This window comes from Polypterus senegalus, chromosome 2, assembly GCF_016835505.1.
Source record: "Polypterus senegalus isolate Bchr_013 chromosome 2, ASM1683550v1, whole genome shotgun sequence".
Lineage (NCBI taxonomy): Eukaryota > Metazoa > Chordata > Cladistia > Polypteriformes > Polypteridae > Polypterus > Polypterus senegalus.
Window position 1 is genome coordinate 193429420 of NC_053155.1, and position 14753 is coordinate 193444172.

The 14753-nt window shown below is 39.5% G+C and overlaps 1 protein-coding gene across 5 annotated transcripts in view; it reads right to left on the bottom strand.

Moving 5' to 3' along the window:
- Positions 1-14753, bottom strand: part of LOC120523627 — a 96887-nt gene that overhangs the window by 31204 nt on the left and 50930 nt on the right. For all 5 annotated transcript variants that reach the window (XM_039745096.1, XM_039745097.1, XM_039745098.1 and 2 more), the window contains 3 exons: positions 7151-7291; positions 962-1111; positions 408-557 (listed from right to left, as the gene is read on the bottom strand). In XM_039745096.1, the coding sequence (XP_039601030.1) occupies positions 408-557; positions 962-1111; positions 7151-7291 (441 nt within the window). The remainder of the gene's footprint in view (positions 1-407; positions 558-961; positions 1112-7150; positions 7292-14753) is intronic.

A 14753-nucleotide genomic window follows, 5' to 3' on the forward strand; every position in this document is an offset into this window, starting at 1 on the left:
TGTGATGGATTCTATTAGTACAGTTCCCAATACATTTCCTTAAATAATACCCAGGCTATATGCAAACTGAATGGCTGCTGATATACTAATGGCAACATTACTGGAGGTAACTATGCTCAAGTTGTGAACATTGTTGGTCAAAGTGCACTGAAACTATTGTGTTGTATCAATTTCTCTTGTAAACAAAACATTAAAAATGAGTGACACTTCAGTGTGCTCAGGCAGAAAGTCTACCTGTGTTACAATGTGGAACTTGGTAAGCATTATTTTACCAGTATTACACATCTGAAATTTTATACAGCACTCAGTGTGCGGCCAAAGGAAGTGTATAATATTCAGATGTATCGAGCATATAAAAACGTTCAAAATATAACATACACTGTAAGGTCAAAAACAAAAGTACATACATGGATTGCAAAATCTGTATTGTCCAGAAATATCAAGTTTGCATTGAATTTTTTTCTCTGCAGTTTCTTTCCAGATCACAGCAGGCTGATTAGAAGAATACTTTCTAAGGAAATCTGTAACTGGTTGCTCTTTATCATAACCAATGGTTTCTGTGAAATAATTGCAAAAATAAACATCATTAAAATAAAGCATTGACTAGATATCCAGCATTCCTGATCATTCAAAGCAAATGTTGACCAGGAAACACATTCCTAGATGATTATGAGCTGAAAGCAGAGTATTAAAGAGAATGTTGAGGTACAAACTGTTCAGAAATGTCAAGTATGCTGATAGTCTTGAAATGAAATAATGTGCATGGGTGCTGACCTACACATTATGCCCCACATATCAAGGAATTCACAAAGTGTTGGCTTGATGATAAGGATGCTATGGCTGGCGGACCCTTGGACTTTAAATGTAGTGGTACTCCTATCTCACAGTGGCAAACACCTTAAAACGTCATACTTTCCACATGTTACATTTTTACTGCACAAATATTCAAAAAGTAAAATACCTGATTCTGGGGCCAAGAGGTCAAGTTTTCGGAACAGATCTTGGTATATGGCTCTTCTAGCCTCTTCCTTATCATTGAAAGTCTCTGGTAGTTCAATAATTTTTTTAAGAGTAAAACACACAGATACATGGAAACCTTCTCCTGTTGAAGCTAATGTTAAAGAAAAATGTTAAAGAAGGAAGATACAAAGCAGATAGTACACACACTCATAGCCATTGCTACAACTGAATAACAGGACTGGCTATAAAACCTCCCGGTCAACAAATCTAAACCTGGTCCTTAAAACGGGTCAATCTTGAAACAAAAGTGCTAATAAATGTTGACACTCTACCTTACCATTAGACATTTTACTATTATAGCTGATCCAGGAGCCTGAACTCTACAGGGAAAGTGTTAAGACACAGAAAGCACTAGCAAGATCAGCAGCATCCATGAGTGACGTCTGGCCACACGTAAGCACAATCCTGCCTTCAAGAGATTGCAATCTTATGAGTTCTTGCCATTTTCTTTCTTAAAACTTTATTTTACCTCATGTGCCACAGATGAGACACACAGGGTGAGTAGGGCTTTACTTCAGTCCAGAAACGGATGGACACAAGGAAGGGAATTCTTTATTGACAAAAACACAACAGCGCCAAGTCGACACCCTGAAGTGTGCCTTGTGCCTTTGAACTATAAAATACTTGTCAAATTGTGCTTATACTGCATTGCTCTTACTGCCTTGACTTGTTTATGTAAGTGTTTATCTTGTAATAATATGTCAGTCAAAAAAACAATATGACGTATATTTATATATAATACGCTATCGCGGCTGTCCGTTTGTCTGTCCAGGATTTTAAATCACCTGTAGCTCGCACATTTGAACTACTGACCTGAAATTTGGTACATATATACTACGTGATGTCTACTATTCACTTTTGGGGTGATGATTGATCTCCAAGGTTATTCCTCTTTTTCTTTTTCTTTTATTTTATTGTAGAATCAACCCTCGGCAGTGGCCAGCAGGGTGGCCGTGTGGCACATGCGTATGGGCGCCGTTCTCATTCCCTAACATCCTTCCCCGTCACTTCCCCACCTCTTCATATCTTAAATCATTCTTGAGGCAGATTGAAGACTTAAATGCCAGCTTAAGTAAAAAATTAAGAAAAACGTAATTGCAACATAAAAACTGACAATCAGTTTTAATGCGAAAAGATGCCGACAAAGAAGAGAAGAAGCAGGCTGCTAGAGTGGAGAAATGAAGAGCTGTTCAGGAAGCAGCAAGTGCATCAGCCTCTGAGCAAACAAATGCTAAACATACAGAGAAAGAGTATGAAAACTATGAATGCTCCAGTCAAGTGTATTCACTGCACGTTATCTATCAGGCAGTGCACCGTTACTGGTAACATAATAGTTTAGGAAAACTGCAAATCATTCAGTTCCTTTTCTTTTTATAATACTGAACTGACAAGTTTAGTAAAGTAATGAAGGCTCTTATTAAATAAAGTTAAAGTAATTGATTTCTGCCCTAGCATAAACAATTAGGGGCCGGATGTGTAAGAGCCATTTTCCTAGTTCTATAAGATTCATGAATATTTTACTAGATAACAATGCATAATTTATAAGAGGTTCGTAAATATAATTGTATTGGTATATTCTTGCCATTTCTAACAGCTTTGAGTGAACAATGTTCTCCAGTTAGTGACAGCCTTGCCATGAGTAAGGTGGAATTCAGATTGCCTCTAAGTCTAATAATTGAGTTCAACCTCAAGGCATAATTGAAAGAGTTTCGAATATGGTATCACAAGCTGAGGGGTGGGTGTGTAAGGGGCAGATGTCCAGCTACATAGGACTTGGGCATTTAGTGGTTGCTCATAATTTCCAGCTCTTGTGCATACATTGGCAGTTCACTTTGTGTTTTATCTTCATTCAGTAAATTGTTCTGTTCCCTCTTCTATATTGTCTTCTTATCGTTTGAAGGACCTGAATTGTGCAGCAGTTTTTCAATTGTAAACCAATTAGCCAATTCAAGATTTCTGTGTACTCAGATCTAAATTCAGCACAGACATCATTTTGATATTATTTTGGGTCAAGTGCACATCCACAGAGCACTCCACACAACACTAAGTTTTTGAAGCTACATAAACATATTTGTGTTGACTGCATATGTGGTGCAGATGTTACACACATATGCTTTAAACCAGCAGCAAAATGTGCAAACTGAGCTATTTCCACATCAGGACAGCTATGCGTATGTGTAGGCGTTCTCACTTCACGCCCCCTGAAGTACATGCAGAGCCCTAAAGAGGATATGAGAGAAGGAAAAGTCAACAGAAATTCATCAACACAAGAGCACAAGAATATATATTGATAGAGCGATTGTTTTAATGACTCATTCACACCCAATGCCAATTTTATGAAGATATCTAAAAGACAAAAAGTAAAATGAAGCACTGCACTAGTAAGAAAGTAAGAACACACGTGAAGGATTCGGAACAAACTTTGTTACACATCCTAGGCTTAGTGGTTCAAGTTAGCAGGTACAGAATGATATTTCAGAATGATATCTATCCATCCAACCAATATCCAACCCGCTATATCCTAACTACAGGGTCACGGGGGTCTGCTGGAGCCAGTCTCAGCTAACAGAGGGCGCAAGGCAGGAAACAAACCCAGCCAGCCCACCGCAGGGCACACACACCAAGCACACACTAGGGACAATTTAGGATCGCCAATGCACCTAACCTGCATGTCCTTGGACTGTGGGAGGAAACCGGAGCTCCACACAGACATGGGGAGAACATGCAAACTGCACGCAGGGTGGACCCGGGAAGCGAACCTAGGTCTCCTTACTGCCAGGCAGAAGCGATATCGCTGCGCCACCATGCCGCCCATTTCAGAATGATAGCTCATTAAAAAAAAATTATTGTGACAGCTGAATTTGGTTGCATTCTGGTTTAGGAAGTATATGTTGAAGTTCTAGAAAACTGCTTTGAGCCACAGCTAAGAAAAAGTTATGGATCTGACATGCAGTTTGGACTGAGCCCAATGTGACTAGAAGAGTGTGTGGAGCAGACAATTAGAAAAAGCCACTAAAACAAGAAATATTGGAGAAGAAATTAGGAGAATTATGTATTTTAAATTTTACATTTTAAAGTATTCCTTTCCAATATAATCAATGGTGAATACTATACTGTGAAATACACATGATGACTACTAGCAAATGAAAAAATAGCCTAGATGTCATGGTATGGGCTGCTGTGTATCCACAAAAATAAATAAGTCATCCTGTCCTCTAAAGTCTCGAGATCAGGCACTTGTTTCTAGGCTTTGGAATGAGGGCAGCCATTTGCAAACCAGCCTTGCCTCACAGGTACTAAATAGTGACTCAGCCATTCTCCTGTCTTTCAACATGCTAGCCTTATTCCTACCGCATCACAAATATTCTTTTCAAGTTTTTTTTTTTTTTCTCTTTTAATTATGCAAACATTCGATTTACACTTTGGCTTACATTACCACTCTACCAAGGTCAGTTCACCTATAGGATGTGTTAAACATTTCAGTTTCTTGCCATTACCGCGCACATCTCACCCTTTAAAGGCCACATCTGCATCAAAGCAACATGTCAGAGTTCAGAGGAGACGCAAGTGAAATCAAAAGTTAAAGGAATACACAGAGAGGAAGTTAACCTTTCACACAAGGATAAAAAGGGATATGACATGAAGTGTGTATTTAAAATCTTTGTAGTTCTTAGCCCCACTGTATAATAATATTGTAAAAAACACAGAGATGGAAGGACCGAGACGCACATTGAATGGAGGTTAAGCCAAATAACAGGCACATTTATTCCACAACAAATTTACAGCAGTCTTCTAGCAGAAGATCTTTTGACTCAAAGATTCTAGCAGGATAGTCTTAACAGTTCTGCAGTGTGGCCTGCAAAGAATATAAATACACATGCTTTTGTAAATCACCTATATGGTAACACAAAAGCAACCATATTACCAGTACTCCGTGAGTTTTAATATTCATTAAAGAATATTTCCAATGATTATAATTTATAATTTGTATCCATTTTGTTCATAGATGGTACGAAGATATCTTTGAAGGTTTTACCCAGCTGTCTGTAACATGGCTGGTGACTGCACACAAAATGACTGACTAACATTCAAAAACAGTTAGAAAAATAGTAACACTACAGCCACTTCACCAGTAGATGGCAGCAGTTACCTTTTTAAGTCAAACTTTCTAATACAAGCTTTAGATTATAGCATGCTTATTTTCTGAGCACACTTTATTATTAGTAAAAGACTTAAGATGAATCTTTTTCAGCACATGTATAATGATAAAGCGCTCCCTTTATCATTTGTCACAGTGTGTGATTATTGTTGACTCATAATGTACATGTGACAATGAATTACTACAATGAATTTCTTGTTTTCAATGTTAACTCATTTGATTTTTAAATGGCTTTTGATAAAAGCTTCAGCAAATAAATATTGTAACATGTGTGCATGTTTTATGCACTAAATACATAAAAACACCCATGAACATTACTCTTTTTTTGGTGACTATAATTGTGGCACTGTTGTGATATGAAATGTTGTATATAAATTGATAAATATTTTGTATGTTTTTTAATTGTAACTTAGACATTAGTGTTATATAATTGATAAGAACAGCAGTGGTTTCATGGTTATGAACCCCTACCTTTAAGGACTGAGTCTTTGTAATTTTACGAAAGGGCTGGCGGAATTTTGAGAGGTTTACTTAGCAGTGACATTCATGTCTCTGATGACTCTTCCTATGAAGCCAGTAGACGGATTGGGAGTGCATGGGGGGTCATGAGGTCGCTAGAAAGTGGTGTGTGGCACTCCCGATATCTATGCAAAAGGACGAAGGTCCAAGTCTTTTGATTCCTGGTGCTTCCTGTCTTGCTATATGGTGGTGAGACATGGATGCTATCAAGTGACCTGAGGCGAAGACTGGGTTCCTTTGGTACTATGTCTCTCTGGAAAATCCTTGGGTACCATTGGTTTGACTTTGTGTCGAATGAGCGGTTGCTCATGGAGTCTCAAATGAGGCACATTATCTGCATTATGAGGGAGTGTCAGTTACAGCACTACGGCCATGTGGCGTGTTTCCTGAGGGTGATCCGGCTCGTAAGATCCTCATTGTTGGGGACCTGAGTGGCTGGACCAGGCCAAGGGGTCACCAACGTAACACCTGGCTGCGGCAAATAGAGGGTCACGTCCGGAGGGTGGGACTGGCCCGCGTGTCTGTCTGGAGGGTTTCCAACCAGGATCCCGAGTTGTTTCGTTGTGTAGTGGGTGTGGCAACGCACTGTAGCAGTGCATGCTCCCCAACTTGACTTGACTTGACTTGTTGGGGGAACTGCCTAAAACTAGTCTGACAAGTAATTCTCTGCAGGACTCTCTCAATCAACCCCTACATGGAGGCCAACTACCTAGCTGACAAGCTTCACCTTAACAAATGGTATTGGGGGCAGGTGTGAAACCATTGTGTCGCACCAGAATTCTATTGGTCTAAAGTTGCCTGAAGCCATTAAGTATCACGATGCCCTATTGGCTGTAGGGTTTGGACAAAGAGTCTATATATTTGCTTGATTTACTCCTCCCTCTCTCTATTAAAAACATCAGGAACACCAGGAAGAAGCATCTCTTTGTCACACCATTGCCATGAAGAGCACAACTCGGCAGCCAAATTGAGACAGGCATGCGACCTATTCTGACCAAAATGATGCCTTAACTAGAGACATTTAAAGTAACTACAAGTCTGTATGCCGCCTGAAATTACACATCAGCATTTATCAGGTTGTGTGGTTGCTAATATTCACTTGTACTTTGCTTATTGTTATTATTTATTAACATTATCAATAATACATTATTTAAAGTTGTAACTTAACTCCTGCTTGTCTTTAACTACCCCTAATTGCCTGAGGTTATAAATGTAGAAGGGAAGGTGAGAGAGGTTATATACTATACAATACCTTATAAACAGTGGTAAGTCTGTGAGATTTGAGGAATTCTGACATTAATATACACATTAATAATGCAAAAAGGGAAAGTAGAGTAATACAGAAGTCTACCAAGACAAAACAGGCACCTCCTAGTAGTAGGGTTTGTTCACTCCTTAAGAACTAGACCTCAAACACTAACTTCACAACTGGAAATATGGAGACTGCCTTACTTGATGACTCGGTTTGAAGTTTTTTCATTTTGGCCTGCGAGGCTGAGATATCCTCCATAGATGCTTCTGCTGAAATGGATGGGAGACTGGCTGTGGAGTCTTCATCATTTCTGGGGGGACCTACAGCATTAGAAGAGATACCTGAAACAACAAAATGAAAAAAAAACTGTAAAAAAAAACAAATATTTCAAAGTCATTTTTTAATGAATAGAAAATATACTACATAATGATCAAAAGATATAATGCACAAAAGTTTTTATAAATCATATAAATCATTAAAATTTATAAAACCTAGGCATTCTTAATAATAAAGAATGTAAGGAAGGAACAGAAAGAAAAATCTGCTGTGGGTACTTGTTACCTTAATGATAAAAACACAATAATACAAAAGAAAAAAACGTATTGGCCGTAACAGAAATGAATCAGCAGGTGTGTCGCACATGAAGAACTTCTTGTCTGAAACCCATCAGCAAACCAGACAGACTGAGGTGAGCTCATCCTGGGAGTGTTTAGCATTCATTGATCCCTCAGATCAGGTATTATATACACAGCTTTAGAAAAACAATGCTAAAATACAATTCTGCCACCACTGCTAAATTTCTAAAATGTTCTTGACTAATTTAATGAGTGTGTGAATTTGTGGTTTTAGATCGTTGGGAACTGATAGTTACTTATATTGTATGTTTGCATTGATGTTTTATTTGTGTCAGCTTCACGAAATCAAATTCATGGTACTGGTGCTGAAATTTGAATAAAGGAAGTTGAAAGTGAACAGCCATGTTCAGATTGTTGTTTCTATTCCCTGTTACTCACAAATATTGTGCCACATGACTTCAGGCTTTGCCATGTGTCTTTTACCAAATTCCAGGTATAATATTGTAATATTTTTCTCTATTTGCGTCTTTCATCTAGCAAACATCTCATTAAAGATACATTGTCAGGTAGTGCTGGGATTGTTGTTCACTGGATTGGTTCTGTCATCCCATCCATGAGATTTATAATTCTTGTTGGTCATTAAGAACAGTTTGGGCAGACAGTCGGCTTTAGAAATATTGGCTGCCCCTACTTTAATAAAATTTGGCTATGCAGGAAAACTCTTTTAATAATTTTGTTAATCTTACTAACCACAATTAAGTTGAATTTTCATGATTACGAAAACCCAGTCTGGAATGACTTTCGAACGTGTGATGGTAGCGCTAATTTATCAATATTAGTCATAATCATTCCAAGCACACCTGGCTGCACACTGCCAAACTAAGAGGGTAGAATGGTTGGTGGATGGTGGTGAGATGCAATCTCCGTTTCATTTGTTCTCATCGCCCATTCTGCATTTACACGCTGTGGTCCCGGCAGCTTGGCACATGTTTTACCGAAGGGTCTTCTCATATCATCTTGAGTACTGTGGCTTCAAAAAAATCATGAAAGAATTTCTCTGAATTAATAAAGCATGGCTTAAGAGCCTTATTAACCAATATTTAATGAAGGGAAAATGTTGTATTAGAGTTGGTTTGAATGATAAATGCTGTTATTAAACAAATTCTGGTTAGGTTTTATGTATCTTATGTCACAAGAATGGACAGGAGACATAAAAAGGTTTGGGGCAGCCACCTGTGTATTATGCCCTGGTTGCAAAAGGGTTAAATTCCATAGAGTTGTGTCTGGTTCAAAGTCCAAAACAGAACTGAAGACATGTGGCAATGATGGCAGATTTAAAACTGAGGACTGGAAGTGATGTCATTGGGAAAGGAAGTGACATCACCACGGGCGCCACAAACAAAAGTTACATCATCGGGACAGGAAGTGACGTCATCACGGGCACCGGAACCCTGTGGAATTTCCCGTGAATGGTCTGCAGAGGATTGAGAGAAAAAGTCAGTGCACCTCGCCACCCCCTGGTCAGGAATGGAATTGTCACTATTCTGACTCTTTAGCTGCCTCCCATGCACATGTGTGTGACACTTAGCATTATTTGAGAAAACAATGGGGATTATGTTTTGGGGCCAGGCAACATTTACATTTATTTCTATTCATATTAATGATAATTATGTGTTTCTATTGCAAAAATTCACCTTACAGTGTTTTTTAGTAATTGGCTAGATTTGCAAAGGAGTAGAGGCCTCTATTGAGTCCATGTTGACATGTGCTATGCCAGGAGCCCACAGTATACACTGTTGCGGACAACAGGGGGCTTATGCCCAGCCGGGATGCCTGGAAGGACCGGGAAAGGGATTATACCTCCCCTGGTCCACGAGAGAGCAGTCGGCCTGGTCTGTATGGGGGCCACAGGGACTGAGCATGGAAGCTCAACCCTATTTGAGCCTGTGGTCACCACCAGGGGGTGCCCGGAAGTTTGTGGAGCCCTGGATGCACCCGGAAGTGCTGGTGAAACAAATTCCAGGGACACCCGGAGTGCTTCCGGATGCACATGTGGCACTTCCGCAACACCAGGAAGTGCCGCCAGAAGTTCATCAGAGAGCACCTGGAGCTCATCCAGGTGATTATAAAAGAGGCCACCTTCCTCGAGAAGGAGAGCTGGAGTCTGTAAGAAGAAGGCATTGCTTGGGAGGACTGGAGGAAAGGAGGCCAGAGAAGACTCAAAAGATGTATGGTGCATGGACACTGTGAGTGTGCTGGACTGTTAATAAAACGTGTGTGGTTTGGACATCTGGTGGTCTCAGTGTCTGTCTGTGTCCGGGGCTATCTTTTACAACACTCATAGCCCTCACCAGATCTCAGCATCATCAAATTCTATCACATAGATGTACACACAATCCCTCCATGGAACCTTTATAAACAATCAAATTTATATGGTATATGACCCTAAGTGGGCACCTAAAATATCCATAGCTAAAAGCTAAACCATATTACATATACAATTACAACCCCAACTCAGAAAAAGTTGGGGCAGTACAGAGAATACAAATAATAATAGAAAGCAGTGATTAGTAAATGATCTTTGACATGAAAACCATATAAACAGCCCATTATTTGATGTTACAAATAATGAATTTTCTTGGGTTTTTTTTAAACACTAATTTTTATTTTGATACTTACAACATATTCCAAAAAAGTTTCAAAAGTAAAAAAATGTAGCACTTTGTAATGTTAACTCACTCCGGGCCCTCACATGGCTTCTACTAACCAACACCTCACCTGTCACTCTCATGCCACAAGTGACAGAGCACTACCAGGGTGTCAGTACACAGCGTGATAAGCCTGTCTGCCACCTCCACCCACAGAGAACTGCCATGACGCCGTCCAGCCACTCATGCTGGTACCCCCTGCTGCATCCGTGCAGCTATCCAGCATCCTTTGCTAGCTTCCCATGCAGCACCATACCTCCTCCTTTCATTGAAGTAAGGACTATTTCGTTAAACAGAAGGGTAATCAGATGACTGAGTCACACTACCCCAGGCTCTCATGTATCCCCATGACATGGCCTTACCACAAAGCCACACACAGTCACTGTGCTTGTAACACTGGCTTTTCTAGATGGCTTGTTATGATTTTTCAACCACACCCAACTTTCAAAAAGTATTGCAGATTTAAAAAAATAACAGTTTTTCACGACACATTGTTTTTTCTGCCTATCAGCTCAAGCACATTGCAACCAAGCAAAGCATTGTAACATCATGGGCATCTGTGAGAATGATTTCCACGTCTTCTTGCTCTGACAGGAAAAAAGAGCGACTCATTTTGGCAGTTCCATTCAACCTCAGTGGGGTCAGGTCTACTGATAGAGGTGAAGGTGTTTCATTCTGCACACACCTGCCAAACGAACAGCACCCAAGCAATGCTTGGTCCAGTATATTAATCAAGGTCGATGCTAACTAAGGGCTTCCAACACCGTTTTGAGATGTTGAAAATCTACGTCACATTTTTCTGTATCAACAGCAACTGCTGAACAAAGATCAGATTGGTTACGTACAAATCCAGAAATCTAAGTGGGCAAGCACAGTTCTCTGATCGTAAGATATCACTATTAACAAAGATGAAGCTATTGAAAATGTTTAGTATGTGAGATCCAAAAAGAAGATTTTGCTATAAAACTTAAAAGCTGACAATATCTAAAAGGCAAATGGTGATATTTATTTTTCTTTTGTATTTGTTACTGAGAGATCTTAATACATATTGTATATATAAAATCACCTTACATTACACTTCTGAGTCCTTGCTGAAGGTCTAAGGCACAAAACAGAATAGTCGTCTATGTTAACCAAATGATCAGTTCTAGGGGCTTCTTGAAAATCTGATCCACAATAGGCACTTTATGGAGGAACAAAACCTTTCATTTGATGTGCTCATATAACATCTCTTGCTGTTAAGGTCAATTTAATGCATAGAACTAGATAGAAATACTTTATTTGCTGTTTCACCTTGTTAATATGTATTATATTACAAAAATAAAGTGTTATGTGCGGTACAGGTGGTATTGTGTCCTTTTTTGATCATCTAACGTTATTAGCAATCACAGACAAATATTATTTGATATTTTGTGAATGTTAAAATACCCCTGAAGTTACATCTAAATGTCCCAATGTAAAATGTCCATTAAAACATCTGCTAATGCTACTGCTCTGAGCACAAAGAACTCTGTTTCTTCATTCTTCACATGAAATATTAAACATTAACGTAATGAAGGTATTGAACAGTGGCAGCCTCCACAATCATGCAATGCTGAATCAGAAAGTTGGACCCACTGCAGATGTCCAGTCAGAGACAACGAGACACAAGACATCTTCCATGATAACCAGTTTATTTGTTTACTACCTTGTCCACACTATAAGAAACTGGAAAAGGAATCTCATTCACCTTTACATGCATGTTACATTAAGTATATGTGCGGTTCAGGAAATGAACCTTTGTAAAACATCATGCACGTAAATAAAATAGTACATACAGTCATGGCCGAAATTATCGGCACCCCTGGAATTTTCCCAGAAAATGCACCATTTCTCCCAGAAAACTGTTGCAATTACAAATGTTTTGGTACACACGTGTTTATTTCCTTTATGTGCATTGGAACAACACAAAAAAACAGAGAAAAAAAGCCAAATCTGACATCATGTCACACAGAACTCCAAAAATGGGCCGGACAAAATTATTGACACCCTCAACTTAAAATTTGGTTGCATGTCCTTTGGAAAAAATAACTGAAATCAAGCGCTTCCTATAACCATCAACACCTCTCAACTGGAATTTCCGACCACTCTTCTTTTGCAAACTGCTCAAGGTCTCTCGGATTTGAAGGGCGCCTTCTCCCAACAGCAATTTTGAGATCTCTCTCTAAGTGTTCAATCGGATTTAGATCCGGACTCATTGCTGGCCACTTCAGAACTCTTGTCTTCAACCATTTCTGGGTGCTTTTAGAGGTATGTTTGGGGTCATTGTCCTGCTGGAACACCCATGACCTCTGACGCAGACCCAGCTTTCTGACACTGGGCCCTACATTGCGCCCCAATATCTTTTGGTAGTCTTCAGATTTCATGATGCCTTGCACACAGTCAAGACATCCAGTGCCAGAGGCAGCAAAACACCCCCAAAACATCTTAGAACCTCCATCATGTTTGACTGTAGGTACTGTGTTCTTTTCTTTGTAGGCCTCATTCCGTTTTCTGTAAACAGTAGAATGATGAGCTTTACCAAAAAGCTCTACCTTGGTCTCATCTGTCCACAAGACGTTCACCCAGAAGGATTTTGGCTTCCTCAAGTACATTTTGGCAAACTCCAGTCTGGCTTTTTTATGTTTCTGTGTCAGCAGTGGGGTCCTCCTGGCTCTCCTGCCATAGCGTTTCATTTCGTTCAGATATCGACAGATAGTTCGAGCTGACACTGTTGCACCCTGAGTCTGCAGAACAGCTTGAATATGTTTCGAATCTGATTGGGGCTGTTTATCCACCATTCATACTATCCTTCATTGCAGTCTTTTATCAATTTTTCTCTTCCATCCACGTCCAGGGAGATTAGCTACAGTGCCATGTATTGTGAACTTCTTGATTATGTTGCGCACAGTGGACAAAGGAACGTGAAGATCTCTGGAGATGGACTTGTAGCCTTGAGATTGTTGATATTTTTCCACAATTTTTGTTCTCAAGTCCTCAGACAATTCTCTGCTCTTCTTTCTGTTCTCCATGCTTAGTGTGGCACACTCAGACACACAACAGAAAGGTTGAGTCAACTTTTCTCCATTTTAACTGGCTTCAGGTGTGATTGCTATATTGCCAGCACCTGTTTCTTGCCACAGGTGAGTTCAAACGAGCATCATATGCTTGAAATAAAATGATTTACTCACAATTTTTCAAAAGGTGCCAATAATTTTGTCCGGCCCATTTTTGGAGTTCTGTGTGACATGATGTCACATTTGGCTTTTTTTCTCTGTTTTTTGTATTGTTCCAATGCACATAAAGGAAATAAACATGTGTATACCAAAATATTTGCAATTGCAACAATTTTCTGGGAGAAATGGTGCATTCCAGGGGTGCCAATTATTTTGGCCATTACTGTATAATGTGAATGGCAGCAACAGATCAATGATGTAATGTTCTATTATTACTTGGAAGAAATATATAAGTACAACATTTAAAATATTAACACATGGATTTGTAAGAATTGACTCCATATTAAAGTAGATAAATGTAGTGAAATTCAAGTCCAAATGAAATAATAACATCAACAGAGGTCGCAAACGGCACACATAAAAAAAACATTAACTAGTTGCTTTTAAACAGTAACCAGCATGTCACTGTCTTCACATCAATGTCTCACATGTTTCAAAATTAACTTTAAATATACAATGTAACACTGATACCATCCCAAAAAATGGTATTCTCTAATGACTTAGTAAAAAGAATATTTACTTTATATTTACGCACACTATAAAGATATCAACCCTAAACAATTAGGACCCAGCTCACTGTATTGTAAAATGGCATCTAAGCTTGTTGCCTGGTAAGCAGGAGAAAAAAAAAAGATTAATGACTTTCAGACGAATCAGAGCGATGCTGCACTCCTTGTTTTTTTTTCTTTTAATGAATCTGGATACCAGCCTTCCTAACAATCCAGGTGCTGAATGGCATAGGGATGTATACACTAAGTAACACAGTAAAATACACATGTGAGAACGCCACGAGAATATATTCAAGAAGGAAAGCAGAAAGCACTTCCTCATTTAAACATCCATGGACATATGAAACAAACTCTGTGGCCTCTTACAAATGAAAATACTGGAATAGCATAACTAACTGTTCAACAGTCTCATCTTGATGACATGTATGCGTGTTAGTGGATCTTCCCCTGGGCTCTTCTGGGGTGTGTACTACCACTCCTGGCCATGAGGGGGCAATGGCACTAACCGTATCATCTTCTGTTCCTTCCGCTGAGAAGATGCACAGTCAGGGCAAGCGACTCCGCCCCTTCCAGTCCCCTAGCTATACCCCCCCATGGTTCCAAGAAGAAGGTGCCACTCGATATGAGAACACACCACTGGACAGAGCTCCTTCCCACAGTGACTGAAGCAGGCTTTGTTATCCAAGAACGGTTCCTGAAGCAAGGAGACCCTGATGCTCATTTGTTTTGGCACCATCAAGCGGACCTTTTGTTTATA